This window comes from Armigeres subalbatus, chromosome 2 (genome assembly GCF_024139115.2).
Source record: "Armigeres subalbatus isolate Guangzhou_Male chromosome 2, GZ_Asu_2, whole genome shotgun sequence".
In the NCBI taxonomy this organism is placed as follows: Eukaryota; Metazoa; Arthropoda; class Insecta; order Diptera; family Culicidae; genus Armigeres; species Armigeres subalbatus.
Window position 1 is genome coordinate 43,919,833 of NC_085140.1, and position 19,076 is coordinate 43,938,908.

Consider the following 19,076-nt stretch of genomic DNA (forward strand, 5'->3'; position numbering starts at 1 on the left):
ATTTTGGACTTACTGTAAGCCAAATCTCAAATTGAATGCAACAGTAAAGGTAATAAACCATAGAGGCAGATTGTCGCTGTCCTCACTGGCGTCAACGAGGGAAAAATCGGTACGTTTTGACAGTTGTGTACCCAACATGTTTGGGAACGAAAACAAAGGGAACCGCAGCGACAACATTTATTTCGTCTAATAATGCAACTTGCCAGAAAATGAGCTTAATACCACTTGGAAATTGCTGAGTATCTAAAATTCCATGTTGCCATTTGCCATTTGCCAGTGTCTTTTTTTTTTTATACTTTCGTTTATTTTGGAGGCTCGGAGCATTACGGAGCCGAAATCAAGTTTAACAATTCATTTCTTAAATCTTATACATAATGTTAGTTTTGGAGAACCGAAAGACTCGCGGTTTGGTCGAGGTTAGGGAATACAATAATATAGTAGAAAAGGAAGGGAATTTAGGGTGCTTAAGTAATTACGATGCTGATGTTCACATAGTTGACATTCTTGGCGATGTTTCACATCTGTAACGAAACAAGCAAACTATTTTTTGGGAGACAACAATAAGAGGAAGACATACGAAAGAGGTTAACAACAGACATTGAAATGGACAAAAAGAGGAAGACATTCGATATGGGGTACGACAGAGAAGGGGGTGTGCAGACTAAGATCACAATCTTACATCAGCAACTTTCAGAAATTGGTGGACGAGGGACATGTATTCGAGATCAAGGCCCACCAACACTTCTCTAATAGGCTTTGGTTGTTTTCCTCGGACCCGGAGATGTTCAGTTAAAGCAGATCTGGGGCCACGATTCTCCTCGCACGCCCACACGACATGATCAATTACCTGATAATCCTCGCCGCAAACACAGAGATTGCTTTCCGAGAGCCCCATTCTGAAAAGATGTGCGTTTAAAGTGTAGTGATTGGACATTATACGACACATGGTTCGAATGAAGTCTCGTCCTATATTAAATTTTTTTATAAGTAAACTTGTCACTTGTCATAAGACGAGTTAATACAATCCCATTGGATTCCACCACTTAATTGTATCTTGACAGATACGTATTTCGACCTCAACAGTAAGGCCGTCTTCAGTGTCTCGTACTTGACTCGACTTAGTCGACTTCGTCGAGTCAAGTACGAGCCACTGAAGACGGCCTTACTGTTGAGGTCGAAATACGTATCTGTCAAGATACAATTAAGTGGTGGAATGCAATTTTTTTAACCATGGACGCTTCGACACCTGCGGGCGAATTGAATACAGCCATCTACCCAGCTCCCCATTTGTCCATTTCTGCTGCCAGCTGATCAAGGTTTCCTGGCAAACTAGTGAGAAAAATTCATCGAAGCTGATTTGCAGATCGTAAATATCACCTCCCATAGCACCCACCTTAGCCAAAGAGTCCGCTTTCTCATTTCTCGAGATCGAGCAATGAGAAGGGACCCAAGCCATGGCGATTGTGAACGACCGTTTTGATAAAGCACTCAAAACTTTCCGTATCCCGGTTAGAAGATACGTTGAGTGCTTTACACGTTTCATTGACCGAACAGCCTCCAGGGTACTTAGACTGTCGGTAAAGATAAAGAAGTGGTCAGGAGGCAGATTTGCCAGTGTCTTGTTGGAGAAATGCTTATAAAATCGGTCCATTCACTTCCATATCGGTTGGTGTAGACTGTTCCAATAGTTAAATAAACTAAAAATATCCGTTAATTTAGAATGCGCGCAATGTTTCTTAGCTCTTTGGCTGCGTCGTGTTGTTGACATCCTACCGCAAAACATGATGCAATTTTTTGAGATTTTTGACACACAAGTGTGAAAATGTGTGGACTTTGTATCGATTAAAGAAAACGGTTTGTGCACAAATGGTATACTGTGAGAAAATTAGCTGAATGTGAGTGTTGGAGCAGTTCAAATAGCATTGCGGAAGTATGAAAATTCGTGCTCTTTTATGGATGATCCAATAGACTGGTCCAACTTGGTATGGGGAGAATAAAATGTTTTCGAATTTCACGGGGCACCCGCCAGGATTGTGTCTTTGGGGGAGAAAATCAATCTCTCGAAATTTCAGCTCAATCGCTTGTTGCATAAGCTGGCGCATTTGATTTGAAGTTTGTATGGGGATTTCAGCCAAAATATATAGAAAAATACACCTTCGTCACTCATTCGATCTGGAAATCAGTTCTGATTGCTCGATTGAGCTCAGAATTGCGAAATGGCAGTTGGTATGTAAAAGAACAATTTCACAGAACATTGCACGATGATTAAATGAACTGAACTACTTAGCTTTCGGCTGATACGATTCGATCAATGAATCCAAAAGTACACAATTCAGCTCCTAATAAATCATTTTTTAAAAAAGCTCTTTTTGCCAAATACACCGCGTGGTGAGCTTCGGTGGTTGAACCTCACTTCACATGCGTGTGTGAATAGGGAAACTAGTTGATGACGTATATCTAGTCTACCAAACGACAATGGCACACTCATAGTCTGATGTTCTTAAAGATTGTTACGGGAGGGATGGAATGCTCGTAGTCGACTTTTATTAGCAGATCGCGATCTCCATGTGCTAGGTGCCAAACAACTTCAAGCTGTAAATTACTTTCATAATTGATTTGAACTAGTTTACATAACTGATGATAGATAGCTATCAATATACGGAGTAGAGCGTATTGAATGTCGTTCGATAGCCTCCACATAATCATAAATCATGTGATTAAAAAAACACTTTTGGTTGGATTTAATACTTCTAGATTAAACATTCAACTCTCTGTGTAGACTTCTGGAATAGCGTTGATTTTTTCATAATTATTGTACAAGTGGTCGGGGTTCTGCAAAACAGCACCGAGCGGCGTTTTGCGTGACATACGACATTTTGTTTGCAAAAGGAAAACAGAAATTTATTCATAACAACTCATGCATACAATTGAAGTGGGATATCCTTAGCTATGGGGTTGAATCCCATACGATTTGTGCTTAATTGAATGTGCTACGTGGAAACTAAATTGAGTATTTTTTTAATTGACGCTTGGTGGAATTTAGCAGAACCCCGACTAAGATTATAAAACAAATAAAGAACACAGATTTGTTTAAGTTAAAATAACCCCAAAATGGCATCCGGAACACTAACCAGAACGTTAGCAACAAAAGCAGCTTGTGTCCGCAGCCGACGATTGATCGACGACAACGTATTTTTTTTTCATTTCGTCTGCATGTAATATGCAGAAGCTTCTAGCAATATAGACGATGAAGAGAAAAAAAGAACGGCGCTGGTCCAAGATTGAATCCCTTTGGAATACCAGACTCGTTTGTGAATCAATCCGAAAGATATGTTTATATTTTTTCATAAAATGGGCCACTTCATTCTTCCAGAACATCATATCGATGAGTAAGGTGAACTACTTTGTTGAACTTTTTTTTCTAAAAAAATATAGTCGTGATATATTTCTTTCCGCATAAATCTGCATCCTGAACCATAGTGCGATCACCGAAAAGTCGTTCCAATCGTTTCCATTTCGTTACCGTTCAGTTGTCCCCTTCGATTATTCGCTGAACAGATTTTTCCCTGATCAATAGTAGCGAGATTGGAGTTGGTAAGTCAAATCTTGTGGGTAGTGGCCAAGATATTTCACTAGTAATCTGCCCATGATCGCTTTTTTCGATTTTCAGTTGAACTTACGAATCGTCTCTAACCGTATGGTTCTTTCATGTGGCCAGATGAAATCAGAATGTCTGTTCTAAAATACTTTAAAAAACTACTAATTGTATAAAAAAAAAACAAAATAATTTGTAAAAACCTACTCAAAAACAAAGTAATGTCAATGTTGCTACCCGAGTAAACCAAAATATCCCAATAATATCTAATGCTGATTAGTAAGCAAAATGAGATATGGACATAATTGATATAAGAGATAAAAAATCAGACGACAATATCATTATTTTGCTCTAAAATACCATGAGGATATCAAGTTATGCTATTTGTAAGGAGTGATCAATGTTCTAGTCCATAGGATATTTATCTTGATATTTAAATGATATTTCGGTGAAAATTTTTGATATTGTTGCATGTTCTTTTATCTCTTATATCAATCAAGATCATATCATGTTTTGTTATTCTGTTTATGGCTTCTTCCCGGGAATACAACCGGATGAATTCAACTGGAAAAAGTGTGTATGTTATTTCTGACTATTTTTCATTCAGATCTCAATACATATGCATATCACCAACGTTATCTTCCATTCTCCCATTATCCTACTTCTGTCGTTTGTTACAAACATGCGATCGAAGGCCTCGGTACTGTACTGCAAAAGGTGGTGATCGCCATAAGACAAAGAGCGAAGTGCCTTTTTCTATCTCAGGAGACCAAATGAAAGTGTCATGGGCTCTTTGATCAATTTTGCTTGAAAAGCAGTCATGAAAGGATGTTGTGCTTTGTTTTAAAATTAAAATTTTTAAATTGTTTTAATACATATATGCAAAGAATAATGGCAAGTCTATAAATTTATTATCCTCCTTTAATCCACCGATAATCAGCAGATATTGGGCCTTCCTTAGTCGTGCGGTAAGACGTGCGGCTACAAAGCAAGATCAAGCTGAGGGTGACTGGGTTCAATTCCCGACGCCGCACTGAGGAATATTCCAGCCCAAATCCTGGCCAAAAGTCAAAAACAAAAATTTTAGATATTTCCATATTATTTTTCGTTTTTGAACTCTCAAATAGTAATACTAATTTGCCAAGGGATTTTTGAAACCATATTGTTTACTTGTAAGCAATGCTGACTGTCAAAACTTCACTATAATTTCAATGCAAGTTTAATCGCAATTGTGCATAAAAAAATGTCCCCTTTTTTTCGTGTTTTTCTTGGTTATTAGTGATTTTGAAGATGAAAATCAATATAGGTATCAATGATGAGAGTATGTAAAACGTTTTCAAGCATGATTTGATCTGAAACCGTTTTTAGGTAATCCATATTCGTGGTATTATTTACTAGCTTTTTTCTACCTTTTTAAATAATATGTTTTACAGAATAAAACTTTTGATTAGGTTCTAACAACAAAATGGTCAGCGTTGGAAAGATTGGAGTTTCCTTAATAAGTTCCACAAAACACATTTCACGCATCCTCACGCAATCGTGACTTATTTGTATTTTAATAAAGTGAAGTTTGCTTAAAAGCTAGTCAAAAAGATAAATAATCTTGGATTTGAGCGACAAAGCTCACATAAATTATGTTTTGCTTCCAAAAAAGAGTGAGGCCAAAAATTTTGTAAGTAATGATAATCAAAGAATGAAGAATAAAATAAGAAAGATCATACTCAATGACGGATCCAAAGGTGGGCACCGCTCGTCGCAAGCACGCTGTAGTTTTCAAAGGCAGCGTTCTTGCGCCAAGTGATGCTTTATCAAATAACAATAACTGACGCCACCAGTGGTCATGCTGCACTGCTATGAATGCAAAAAGCATAAACACGAAAAAATACACGTTGCTGTGTATATTGAATGCATTTACAGACAATAAAATGATTGAAATAGTTTTGGCCACGATTTTACTCTGCGTACTCCTATGTGCGCCGGTATAGGCAATTTTCGGTTCGGAAATTGTCTCGACTTCGCTGGTCATACAAGTATCATCGTGTTAGCCTCATGATATACGAATGCAAAAATGGTAACTTGGCTTAGAAACCTCGCAGTTAATAACCATGGAAGTGCTTAATGAACACTAAGCTTCGAGGCGTCTCTGTCCCAGTGTGGGGATGTAATGCCAATAAGAAGAAGAAAAAGAGAGCAGATAATGTACGCTCGATCTACTCAATGTATGTGGAAAAAAATGGCGTTATGTCAAATGAAATGTCAAATGAGCAGAACTGAACTATTGTATGGATTTATGATGTCGTTTTGCGAAACAATTAGGTTTTATTTATAGATTTTTTTTCCTTTTATATGGATCATTCTTTATTGGGTTTAGGGTCGTTTGGCTGAATGTCGTTTGGCCGAAAGGGTCATCTGGCCGAATGCCGTTTTGCCGAATAGTTTAAATACTCTTACTTATGAGATTAGAAGTGAGCACTGAGAAGCAAGAAATGTTTGTAGTGGGAAGCAAGAAGTGAGAAGAGACAAATGAGAAATCAGTAGTATGAAGTTATTGGTAAGAAGTGAGATGTGAGATACCAAGTAGCAAGCAATACGAAGCAAGATCATCTCTGAATCTATGATGGAGAAGGAAAAGGAAGAAGAAAGGAAAGTAAGAAGAAAGAAAAGGAAGAAGAAAGGAAGGGAAGAAGAAAGGAAAGGAAGAAGAAAGAAAAGGGAGAAGAAATAAAGGTAAGAAGGAAGGAAAGTAAGAAGCAAGGAGAGAGAGAAGAAAGGAAAGTAAGAAGAAAGGAAAGTAAGAAGAAAGGAAAGGAAGAAGGAAGGAAAGGATGGAGAAAAGAAAAGGGGAAGAAAGGAAAAGAAGAAGGAGAAAAAAAGAAGGAAGAAGGAAGAAAGAAGACGGAAGAATGAAGACGAAAGAAGAAAGACGGAAGACGGAAGAAGGAAGAAGGAAGAAGAAAGAAGAAAAAGGAAGAAGGAAGAAGGAAGAAAGAAGAAAGAAGGAGGAATAAGCTAGAAGGAAGAATGAAGAAGAAAGAAGAAAGAAGGGAGAAGGAAGAAAGAAGACGGAAGACGGAAGACGGAAGAAGGAAGAAGGAACAAGGAAGAAGAAAAAAGGAAGAAGGAAGAAATAAGGAAGAAGGAAGAAGGAAGAAGGAAGGAGGAAGAAGGTAGAAGGAAGAAAGAAGAAGGAAGAAGTATGAAGGAAGAAGAAAGAAGGAAGAAGAAAGAAGGAAGAAGAAAGAAGGAAGAAGAAAGAAGGAAGAAGAAAGAAGGAAGAAGAAAGAAGGAAGAAGGAAGTAGAAAGAAGAAAAAAGGAAGAAGGAAGAAGAAAGGAAGAAGGAAGAAGGAAGAAGGAAGAAGGTAGAAGGAAGACAGAAGAGGAAGAAGAAAGAGGGAAGAAGGAAGAAAGAGGACGGAAGAATGAAGACGAAAGAAGGAAGACGGAAGACGAAAGTAGGAAAAAGGACGAAGGAAGAAGGACAAAGTACGAAGGAAGAAAGAAAAAGGACTAGTTAAGAAGGAAGAAGGAAGACAGAAGAAATAAGAAAGAAAAACGAAAAATAAAGAAAGTAGAAGGAAAAAGGAAAAAGTAAGAATAAAAAAGGAAGAAGGAAGAAGAAAGAAGGAAAAAAGAAGAAGGAAGAAGGAAGGAGGAAGTAGAAAGATAGAGAATGGAAAAAAAAGTATGAAGAAGGAAGAAAGAAGAAAGAAGAAAGAAGAAAGAAGGAAGGAGGAAGAAAGAAGGAAAATGGAAGAAAGAAGAAGAAAGAAGGGCCACTCGTAAACTATGGTCAATTTTCTTTTTAACTATTCGGCCAAACGGCATTCGGTCAAACGACCCGTTCGGCCAAACGGCATTTGGCCTGATGGCCGGATACCCTTTATTGTTTATATGCAAAAGTATGTTTTCCTGGACAAACTCCTACTTCCAAAACACGGAATAACATTCACCTTCATATTATTTCGGGCAAACGCTCACATTTGAAGAGGGGACCAAATCCACCATTTCCTTCATCCGCCTACTTTTAGAAAAGGGATCACATTCACTATTGCTTTAATCTGCACAAGCGCCTTCTTTTAAAGAAAGGATCACATCTACAAAAGCCTTACTCTGGGCAAACACCAAGTTTTAAAGAAGGGACAATATCCTCCATAGTCATATTCCGAAGAAACGCCTACATTTAAAAAGGGAATCCCATACACCATTTCCTCAATACCGCAACAATAGAACTGACCTTGAAAAATATCGCTGGGATAGGCAACTACGTCCTATTATTGCGGTAGTTTTTTTTTATGTTGTGATATTGAAATTTAGATATATTAACAACATTCTGCACCAAGCTTCTAACAAATTTTGTTATAGAAATTTAGTAAAACATAATAACATCTGTTAATATGATTTTGAAATGATCTTCTAGTCGGGAAATGACTGTATGCCAAATGACCCACTCCCCAGAAAGCAGATGCTGATATTCTGTCAACTGTCATGTGTTTGTGGTAATAGTAACATGATGTTTTGTGCTCAATACCAACAGAAATAGACATCTCTACATTCTGCTATGGACAAATCAAATTGTTTACAAAAAGTGAAGAGATTTAAGATTGAATTCTAACGCCTATTTATACAGTGATTTTAACCTATTTTGAAGTTCAATGACGAAAATCAAAATTTCAGCACATTTTTTTTTCTTCACGTTCCAAAAAGGCTACGAAATTCGATTTTTGGCAGCCTTATTGGTTCAGGGGCACCCTCATCTAATTGACAAATCGTCCAATATCGCTGTAGTCATCACCTAACTTACTTTGAAGACGGTTTTATGCGTTTTTTTAGGGTTATTTAGACAATAAAATAATTACATACTTTGAAAACTTGATTTTGGCGACACACTGTTTTGTAACTAAGCCTTTTCCGAATTATTCGCAACAGGTTTCATTCCTGTCCTATTGTTTGCTATTGAAAATTGGCCAAATCGGACTATGGGATCAGAAGCTATGACCAAAATTTTAATTTTTATGCCCAAAACACGCTAAAAAATACTCATTTATGATTTTTTTCACGGAAACGGCACCAACACCGGTAGGTGGATTATTGTTTTTTTTTTGTTTTTTAGGCATGTCTAGTTATTGGATACACACTTTTTGTAACCAATTGTTGACCGATTTACTCGCAACACGTTGCATTTGACAATTGACCTTTCCCGTCAAAAATTGTATCTCGTTTTATTATCTCAGTCGATTCTTTGGCTTATTTAAGATCAACTTTCCCAAAGAACACATATTTTTTAAGCCTCTAACTATTTTTAAAATCGAAAACAAAAACCGAAAAAGTGCTGCGCGTGTGAAACGGCCTGAAAAATTCACCCGATGTTCGTTCAAAACCGGACCAATCTTAAAAAAACAGCACTTTTTTGATTATTGTTTTTAATTTTTAAAAACTTAGAGGCTTAAGAAAAATATGGTTTCTTTGGGAAAGTTGACCTTAAATAAGCCAAATAATCGATTGAGCGGATAAAATGTTTTGACGGAAAAGGTCAATTCCGTCCCATTGTTTGTTATTGAAAATCGAACTTATCAGACATTGCCTTTTGAAGCTACTAATAAACATCATTTCCGTAGGGTCTCTTCTAAAAAACGTGAAATTTGGTAAATATTCTTTTTTACAGTGTTGTATTTAAATGAATATTATAAACTTAGGGGCCCTCCTTAGCCGTGCGGTAAGACGCGCGGCTACAAAGCAAGACCATGCTGAGGGTGGCTGGGTTCGATTCCCGGTGCCGGTCTAGACAATTTTCGGATTGGAAATTGTCTCGACTTCCCTGGGCATAAAAGTATCATCGTGCTAGCCTCATGATATACGAATGCAAAAATGGTAACCTGGCTTAGAAACCTCGCAGTTAATAACTGTGGAAGTGCTTAATGAACACTAAGCTGCGAGGCGGCTCTGTCCCAGTGTGGGGATGTAATGCCAATAAGAAGAAGAAGAAGAAGATATTATAAACTTAAATCTATAGAGAAAATGATTTTGTTTTCGCTCAAAATCACTATTTTGCTTTCTAAAATCGATCTAAACACGGTTTGGGCATTAACAACTTTTAATTCGTGATTTTATCAATTTCACACTTTGCATTTTTAGAATTTTGTTTTGCAAGCTTTTTATCCAATCAAATAGTTTCCTTTCCTTTTTTGATTTTTCGACATATTTAGCAGGAGGGTGAAACGCCTGTCATGCGCGGTACAATGGCACTCTACCCAACATCGCTTTTGGTACTTCTGTTTTTGGTACCCAGTTCCTTGGTAGTATACCCGAATTCAACGCTCATTTTGGGTGATTGGTTCGTACGCAGTTAGTGCTAATTATCGGCATTTAACTTCTCCTGGCGAAAACTTGCAATTTGTCGAGGTACATCGAGCCTTTTGTGTTTGTATGGCTTCTTTAGGTCGAAAAATAGCTCGTCGATACTTCCGAAGTTTTGTTATCATGAATAAAACAAAATTGCCATATTGAATGAATGGTGGGTAGGCGTATTAGCCTTCTCTTCAGTCCCCTGATATTTAGAGTTTAAAAAGTCCCATCCAATGCTGACTAATTGAGATTTTTAAATTGTCAGGATATTTTTTTTTTTTAATTTTCCGTGTAACGAGTTGGATAAATGTTTTAGAGTGTAACATTCACCTCTATAATCTTCTATTGAATAAGGTTAGTTGTAAAAAAATACTAAACTACAAATATTTTACTCTTCAAAGGTATACGAGCAAAAACACGCCCTTAAGTAATACTTTCTCATTCAAATTTACCATGCCAAATGGCAAAAAAAAGTTGTTATATATAAAGGAAATAAATATAATTCGATGGAGTTTTTTTTTCAATTTTTTTCAACATTTCTGTTTTTGACCTTGAGTTTTAGAAAGGTGATTGTGCTCTTCTTGCAAATTATTTTATTTGACTGATGTAACTATTAGCAAAAATTGGACTCTGTTCTACTTCCATGAAATTATAGTTTCGTACGGCATTGTCAACAGACGGTGATAATTAAATTCACCAACTCAATTCGTGATGACCGTTGGATTCTTAGTCAATAAGAATGCTTATATGTGTTTGGATTCGTGTGTATAACATGTAAAAAAAGTGTCTGTGTCCAGTTTATCGCTTTACACAGAAAAATTCTGTTCTCATCGTGATGCTAGAATTAATTTTCAAAAACAAAAAGTTGATCGTTTTTCGCCAAACACGTCGCTTACTCACAGCTGACCGATTAAACTCCACATGCTACTGTTGGTACATAGCACACATTTTATTTTGCTACCATGCCACACGCCAGATTATTAAGCCACCAGATTACCAAACCGAGCGCATTTCTTGGACGCCCAATGAATTCCGCTTAAATCACCCATCGGCTAGCTGCACCCATCGCATCAACCGCCCGTTTACAAAATGATCACCGCACAAAGATTTGATATGGTGCTTCTTTCTACCAGCAGGTCACCCTCTTTTGCGCTTACCCTGGCACAAAATTTCGACAACATCGGCGACCACTAACTGCGCTGCTGTGCCTCGCGATCTTCACGGTTCGACTCACCCCGCTTGTTCACTTACCTGCAATCAGCTCCTCCACGATCAGCCAGTACCGATCGACCAGACCGGACCAGTTCCGCCCGGTGTGGTACTCCTCCACCGCCATTTGGAACACAAACCGGGATCCGGAGGAGAAGTCCGTGAAGTTTCCCGCGACGCTCATTCTGATGATGGGGCAGAATTCCAGCGACGAACAGCAGCGGTACCACAGAGTCGCGTTATTGTCCGCTTTTTGAACGGTTTGGTTTATAAATTTTAAAACTTACACCACACCGTTGTTGTCGTCTTCGTCAGCACTAATTTAGCCTAGTTTTGGAGGTTGGTCGGTCGGTTTACTTCGCGTTGCAAAATCACTTCACGATCAAAACGCGTGCACTTTTGATTATGAGTGACGGTGGAAAACTGCTGTCAGCTTCTGAGGAAATCCAATCGGGCCGCTTGGGCCGCGATCGATTGATCTTCGATTTATCTTAATCGGGCTCTAATTAGGCCTATTCACACTCACGGCACTTTTGATTGATTGAATTCATTTGCTTGCACATCAGTTTGATTTCACTCGACTGTTAACTTTCAGCTACTACTGAGTCTGCCCATCCTATCGACCAATGTCCTTAGAGTCCTTCCAGTTGTCCTGCCGGGGTTCCTTAGATGTTCTGTGTTCTAAGAATCGCAACGCACTTGGAATCTAGACGTCAACCACCAACTAAGCCAAAGATGGGATTGAGAGCCCACCGCCGAACCGAACGAAAGTGAAACGACAACTGACAGCCATAGGCAACCGACCGCGACACAAGAGCCTTTCCGCGATCTGCCAAGAGCGAGTTGATCCTAGCCGTGCGGACAGCAGCAACCGGGGAAGCTGCCAACACAAACACTCACACAGCCACGCACGCAAAGCACAGCAGGTCCCGCAGCAGTCCCGCTGAGCACGCGGAAAAATCTTCTCGATCGAATGAACTGAGAGCGAACTGTCATTCGTCCTTGGCGGCACTTTTCAAGTTCTTCGCGATCTCGTCGCTGCACCACCGTTGTCGTCGCCGATGATGGAAGCAAACACTTGCGTCGCACGACCCTTTCGAGCGCTGATGACGGCGACGGCGACGACGACGATGACTATGATGATGAAACGTTACGACTTGGAGAGACAAATCTCTTCAAGTTTTCGCGCGACCACCTGAGACTTTATTGTGGTGACGACTGCGATCACACTGCCACTGCTTATAATGAGGTGCGTATTTGCACTTGTTGTCACGATTGTATCGCGTCTTTCCGGATTGGCGCTTTTCGCGGGTTTTGGGTGGAGGAGCGACAGCGGCCACTCGTTACCCCCATTGGAGCGCAAACCAACACGTTTCGACCACAACCACGGTTGATTGTTTATCAACATATTTTTGCAAATGGGTAAATTCTGTGGTAAACAGAATGCTGCTTTATTTACTGGTAAAGTAAGACTGCTGTTTGTGGAAATTTCGGAACGTTACAGTATGGTCAGCACTCGTTTTACGGAGTAGGCAATCAGTAGGTCACCCACAATGCGGCGTTCTGCAACAGAATAAAGCCGGCTGGTTTCGAGTATAAGTGGGAGTGCACACTCGGGTCAACAAAGTCGAAACAGTGAATTGTTCGAGTTTGAATACTGGGGTTCAGGATAAAATTGTTGATAAATGTACACCTCCAACCAACGGATGTTAGATTTTCTTTGAATTATGTGTTGATAAGAATCTACCAGAATCGGTGCACAATGGGATTTTTTTGTGATATGTGTTATGTAATTCGTCAAGTTCAGAGTAACAAATAGGGGAACTGGGGGTAGCCCATAGGGGTCAAAACGCCCCACCCTTTAATAAGGCTAACTATCCTCATTGTGATTAATTTCAATAGTCTATACGATAAAGCAATGGAAAATATAGCCATTGGATACATACATTTCATGATTTTACTCTAATTATACATGAAAAAATAAAAAAAACGAATTTTGCTTGTGTTGATGCAATTTTGATATTTAGTCTTTCTATCACTGTTTATACATTGATGAATTAAAAATAAAGCCACGAGCCGTGCTGCTTATTCGTATTCTTTATGATCCACACAAAATCGTCGTCAAAATCGGTCTCAATACGATTTTATGGGCCCTCAAACTTCTGAGGTCGGTGTGGCTCATGCTCATTTCGTATAACCGTAATTGCTGAAACATTCGGTTAAAGACAATTAAAACAAAAATCAGTACGATGAGCACGTGCGCGTTTTAGCCATCCACTGGCGCATCGCACCCCGCATGATTTCAAAATCAATTTTTTGCGGGTGCTTTTTGAAAATCAAATTTCTGTACAATAAAATGTTAAATTAGATAACTGTCATCGGTAGTCAGTAGCAGATAAGCTGTTCTTCAGTTTGCGCTGGTGAAAACTGGCTGAACTGGTAGTTTTCATTGATAAAAACGGTGTTTTCCTTAACGTGGGCGTCCTACCCCCAGTTCCCCTAATCGGCAAAACATAACACATTTGACCTCAAATTTTGCCAATAAACGTGTAAAGTAGACTTCTTTTTGCCCACCGCACGACTAAAGGAACTAAAATATTGCTCATTTTACCCCACATTCTATTATTTTCTAACTATTACCCAAAAGGTCAAGGTCTTCTGGAAAGCATAACAAATATGGAGCATTAGGGTGAAACGACGTCTAGCAGCTTCGCGCAGCGTCGTAGTGCGTAACGGTGTAAATCCGGTCATATCGCCCGGCTCGATACAGCACTGAAGCTGACAATATGACGTCCCTAATCCCGAATCCCAAGGTGTCAGGCGACCCGTGCCGAGGGAATGAATGGCCTGGGGATGAAACAATTAGCCAGGCAGTTTACGGAGCCTCCTGGCAAGACTCCTTTTCGTGATGCATTACGGAGTAAGATGTATCACACTGTGCTCTAGTTCTTACTATTGTTGTTTATACTTATGAGTGATAGATAGATATGCCGAGATAATCGAGCTCAGATAATCGGCTACTCTTATTCAATCTCAACTTGAGGTAAAATAAGGGTGGTGTTATGAATATGTTTTTCAACAAATTGTCACATGTTTTTCAACAATTGGATTCGCATTATGCGTTTTTCACAGTGCACTCTGTGTTTTGTCTGATGATGGTCGAAAGTGTATGTGAGTAATGATCGGAAGAGTATGGAACGACTATAATTTGCTTTTGAACCTTTTGGATGAAGTCAATGGAGTGAATTATAAAAACGTAATTCAATCTTAGGCTGGTTTCGAAGCTGACGACATGAATCTCCATGCTTCAGAGCGCTGATTAATTAGGAAAGAAGCGGATACGAATTTGGTGGATTTGTTGAACTCTCTGACTGATTAGAGCGCTGTGTAAAGGTGAGATTCCGAAATGTCAAATGCAATGAAATCAGATCTCTGTACAAAAACGAATTCGAAACTCATAAGAAGCAAAAATATGTGTGAACTCCACTACCCATGATTTCATAGTTGACGTATCAACCATTGCACTTTTCAATGTAATTGGTATGATTTACGGACAAACATCACAAATTTAACACATTTCAACCCGTAGACACTTAAATGAGATTTGAATTATGCAACGTATCGATATTACAGCGTTTGAATTACTGTTGTAAATGCGTATTAAGTCATATTCGCTGAAATTTAGTATGGTTGATACGTCAACTATGGAATCATGGCCAGTTCAGTACCAATGCATGGTCAAAATCAGTATTATTCCACTTATTGTTGAAGCCAAAACTGATTGAGGGGCGCGCCTTTGAGAGTTGGTATAAGCCATTTCTCGAAGGGTATAAATAGCGGTACCTCAATCTAAAGAGGTCTCACATTAAGTTTGAGAAATATCTGACTGAATAAAATACGACTACTTCATTTCTTCTCAATAGAAATGGAGCAGAAAAGCATGGACTAAACTAATGACCCGGGTATACTACAAAAGTTCAATGCAATGGACGCAGTGGTTTATCCCGAACAAAAAAAGGAAATTTGAGAAAATATTTTATTATATTTATGAAAATCCCCAATATATTTCACAACGTTTCATACTCTGAATTTATAAAAAATGTTGGAGCTCAAAATTGACTTTTAGGCCATTGTGATTCTAAGCATTGGATTATGAGATTAACTCGCTTCAGAAAAATGTGATTTTTAAAAGAAAATCTCGAAGAGTAATCAATGTTCAAATGATTTTGGAAGCAAAGATTCAAAAGTCGATTTGACGAATCTCATAGCACCCCCACGCAAACCAAGACCACTAACTGGTAGCAGAGACCTTCAGCTACCTATTGATGGTGTTGGCGTGGGAGTGCTATGAGATTTGTCAAATCGACGTTCGATTCTTTGTTTACAAAAGCAGATAAGTCGTTTTAAAAGTTTTGTCTTGAATTATGGGATCGAAAAAAAACGCAACTTTAAAAAAACAAACCGATCAATAATACACAGAATTATGTTTTTACTCGATTTTTTGATTGATTGATTGATTTTTTTTAAAATAATTGTAATAAAAAAACCCTGATCAATCCACCTAGTGGTGTTGGTGCATTTCTCATGCAAAAACAAATGCTAAAAAAATACTTGTACATCTACACACATACATATATACATACATTTAACGCCCTCCCCATGGCAACTGCGAGTTAGACCGGGACCATCGTCCCTAACCCCTAATCCCAAGGCGGCAAGCGACCCGTGCCGAGGGGATGCATGGCCAGGGCGGTGAAATAATAAGCTAGGCCTTTAACGGAGCCTGTGGGGTACCTGGGCACCCTCCACAGTTATTGTCCCTTACCGCGTCATGCTGGGCGCTGGCGTGGTGGACCTCTTTTCCCGAGCAACTCGTGGGACCAAAATGGAAAACCAAGTCAATTCTTCAATTAGTGGTAGTAGTGTAGGCGACAACCCCTTCGCAAGAGGTGGGTTGTTCAGGTGTTCGCCTAGGAGGCCAAAGGCAATAGTCGGCAGCTCAGTGCGCAGCGCCAGCGAGGGTCACTGAACCTTCCTCTCGGCTAAAAGAACGCCGGTAGAGGTTATTGACGGCCCATGGCTTGTGGAGGCGATAAACCGCAAACGCGATGGGCTTTCGGCCTTCGAGGTGGCGACGGAACAGCTGGGCGCCATCATCGACTTTGCGTCATCGAAGCATAACATCAGTAAGGACCTCAAGAGGAGCTTGCAGAAACTTCGAAAGTCGATGCTGGACGCCAAGCTGGAGAGGGCGGTCGGGACGGCCAAGTGTAAACCCGTGAAATCGGTGGAGTCGAGGTCTACCCAGACTGAGGCCTAAGGATTCGCGGACTCGGGCAAGGTCGAATCGACCGAAGGCGTGCCAGCGAAGACGGTGGTACCAAAGTCTACCCAGACTGAGGCTCAAGTATTTGCGGGTACGTCGGGGGTGACTGCTCCAACGGAGCAGACACAAAAACGGTGGAGACAGTCTCCAGGGGATGAGCTCCCTGGGGGCCGCTCCAAAACACGGAGGGTTACTACCCCGAACAAGGGTGGTGGGGCTGGGAAGCTGAACCCCGGCCAGGTACCTCCAAAACCGGGGGAGGAAGGACCTGTGAGGAGTGACGTCAAGCTCAGTGAACTCGGCGCCGACGTACGTCGAATAAGACGTACCCGGATGGGCGAGATTATTATTATCGTCTTTATTTAAGAGGTTTTCAGCCCTTGGCTGGCTCACCTCTGCAATGGGCGAGGTGATCCTCGAGCTGAAGCGGGGCGTCTCGCAAAAGGGCGCCGCTTACAAGAAGTTGGCGGAGGAAGTCCTAGGCGAGACGGTCAAGGTGAGGGCACTCACTACGGAGGTGAATCTAAGGGTTAAAGACCTGGACGAGATCACCGAAGTCGAAGAGCTCGTCACGGCACTGCGGCGACAGTGTGAAGTGGATACGCCCACCGCAGCCGTTCGGCTACGGAAAGGTCCGGCAGGGACGCAGGTAGCATTGGTTCGGCTATCTGCAGCGGACGCCTCCAAGGTAGTAAAGTTAGGGAGCGTCAAGGTGGGGTGGTCGGTATGCCCTGTGGGCATATACGAGCAACCCGAAGTTTGCTTCAAGTACCTACAACAGGGGCACAAGCAATGGGACTGCAAAGGCCCTGACAGAAGTAATCTCTGCCGACGCTGCGGATTGGAGGGACATAAGGCACAATGCTGCACGAACCCTCCCAATTGTTTGATTTGTTCCAGCAAAGCTGTGAACAGCAAGCACCCCATGGGGGTTCGATGTGCCCGGCGTTTAAGCGTGCTGCAAAATCGCAGTGCAGGTAACGCAGCTGGCTTGCTCGGCCTCGCCCGAGTGTTTGGTGTGCGCAGGTTTAGAGGAAACGGCGGAACACGTGTTGTTCGTGTGCTCACGTTTTCGCGCAATGCGTGACCACATGCTTGCCACATGTGGTCTGGACACTACCCCGGACAACCTAGTTCGGAGGATGTGTAAAGATGAAGTTGGCTGGAACGCCGTTTTATCGGCTATCGCCCAAATCGTCTCGGAGCTACACAGAAGGTGGCGCGTGGACTCAAGGATGGCTAGTTCAGGCGCAAATAAGAGGTGGTCCAAGGGATCGGAGTCGGCTTCATGGGTCATACCGGTGGTCATGCTCTGTGGTCGAACTCGATCCTTTTATCGAACAAGTGGCCGCGCGAAGAACAACATGGTATCGTCGCTTTCGCGGCGTCGGTCAACCGGGCGGGTTCCGAGTCCGAGGACGGAAAGGGGTCCTCGTCAAGGCTGGGACAGGCGTAGGCAAGTCCCTCTGTGTGCTGGCGAATAGGCCCTATCGCAGAAAGGTCAAATTGGGGTGCACGCGGCATCATCATTCTTGATACCAGTCGTGCAGAGGGAAGTAGGCGCGAAGTCGACCCTTCCCACCTTCCGAGGACATAGGGCGTGGTAAGGCACCTATCGAAGAGGTCAAGCGTTATTAGACGCGGTGCTAGTCAATGATGGTTCCGCTAGCACGTTCAGAAGGAACGGGGTCTAGTCATGGATTTATGTATCGTTTGTCAGTCCAGGTCTGGCACCATACTTAGACTGGAGGGTTGACGAGGGTTACACAAAATATTATATATTAACAATATAGCCCACTTCTACTAAAAACAAGCGAACGCGACAAAAGCGCTCCTACGGATGGTGGTCGAACTATTAAATCACAGCAACACATGGAAGCGCATCATTGCTTCACTTTCAGCGCGTAGAAGCGCATCGTTGCTTCCAAAACAATTAAAACAAAACGAAATGTTAAACGTCATGTCATCCTTTTAATAATCTCGAGCCACCGGAGTACTACGGGTTCCTCTTCCCAACTGACAAGGAAAATCCGATGATAATTCCAGCGGGATTTATCGAAGGGCTTTTTTTTATCTAATATAGTTCATATGGGAACATTTAATATTTAATATCAACAGCCCATAGTAGTCTAGTAGTGGACCCCTTAACGACTAAAATTTATTTCAGTCGCTCCGCTAGAGCGATCCTCTTGACAAGTTGTAGCTCTGCTGCACCAGATGACAAGCAACAGGTACCAGCATCGTGTTTCGTACATGAAACTAGCCAAAACATTCACTCAGTGAACTGGACTATCGAAATTCATAACTGGCGCCTTATGAATCTTCGACCGATTATTCTACCAACAGTGCTTCTTATACGCTGTTACCTTCCCGAGTATTCAAGCGTCGATGGGCGTGTGGTCTACATGCCGGCCTCCCGATCCCGACGTCCATGGTTCGAACCCAGTCTGCCGCACTTTGATTTTTTTTTTAAATGAAAATCGTCATTCATAAGGCAACATATTGAAATTCATACCGATTCCTTGTGGCAAATTTTCATAAGGCGTTTGATTGAACATCATACGTCCATTTTCCTCAGTGTTCATTTTTACCAATAAAGAAAC

General features: G+C 41.0%; 1 protein-coding gene across 1 annotated transcript in view; it reads right to left on the minus strand.

Moving 5' to 3' along the window:
- The window catches only part of LOC134214322 (elongation of very long chain fatty acids protein 7-like), a 124,261-nt gene extending 112,258 nt beyond the window's left edge, over positions 1-12,003 (minus strand). The window contains exon 1 of the mRNA XM_062693725.1: positions 11,190-12,003. Coding sequence (XP_062549709.1) covers positions 11,190-11,331 — 142 coding nt within the window. The 5' untranslated portion in view covers positions 11,332-12,003. The remainder of the gene's footprint in view (positions 1-11,189) is intronic.
- Positions 12,004-19,076: the final 7,073 nt, after the last annotated feature.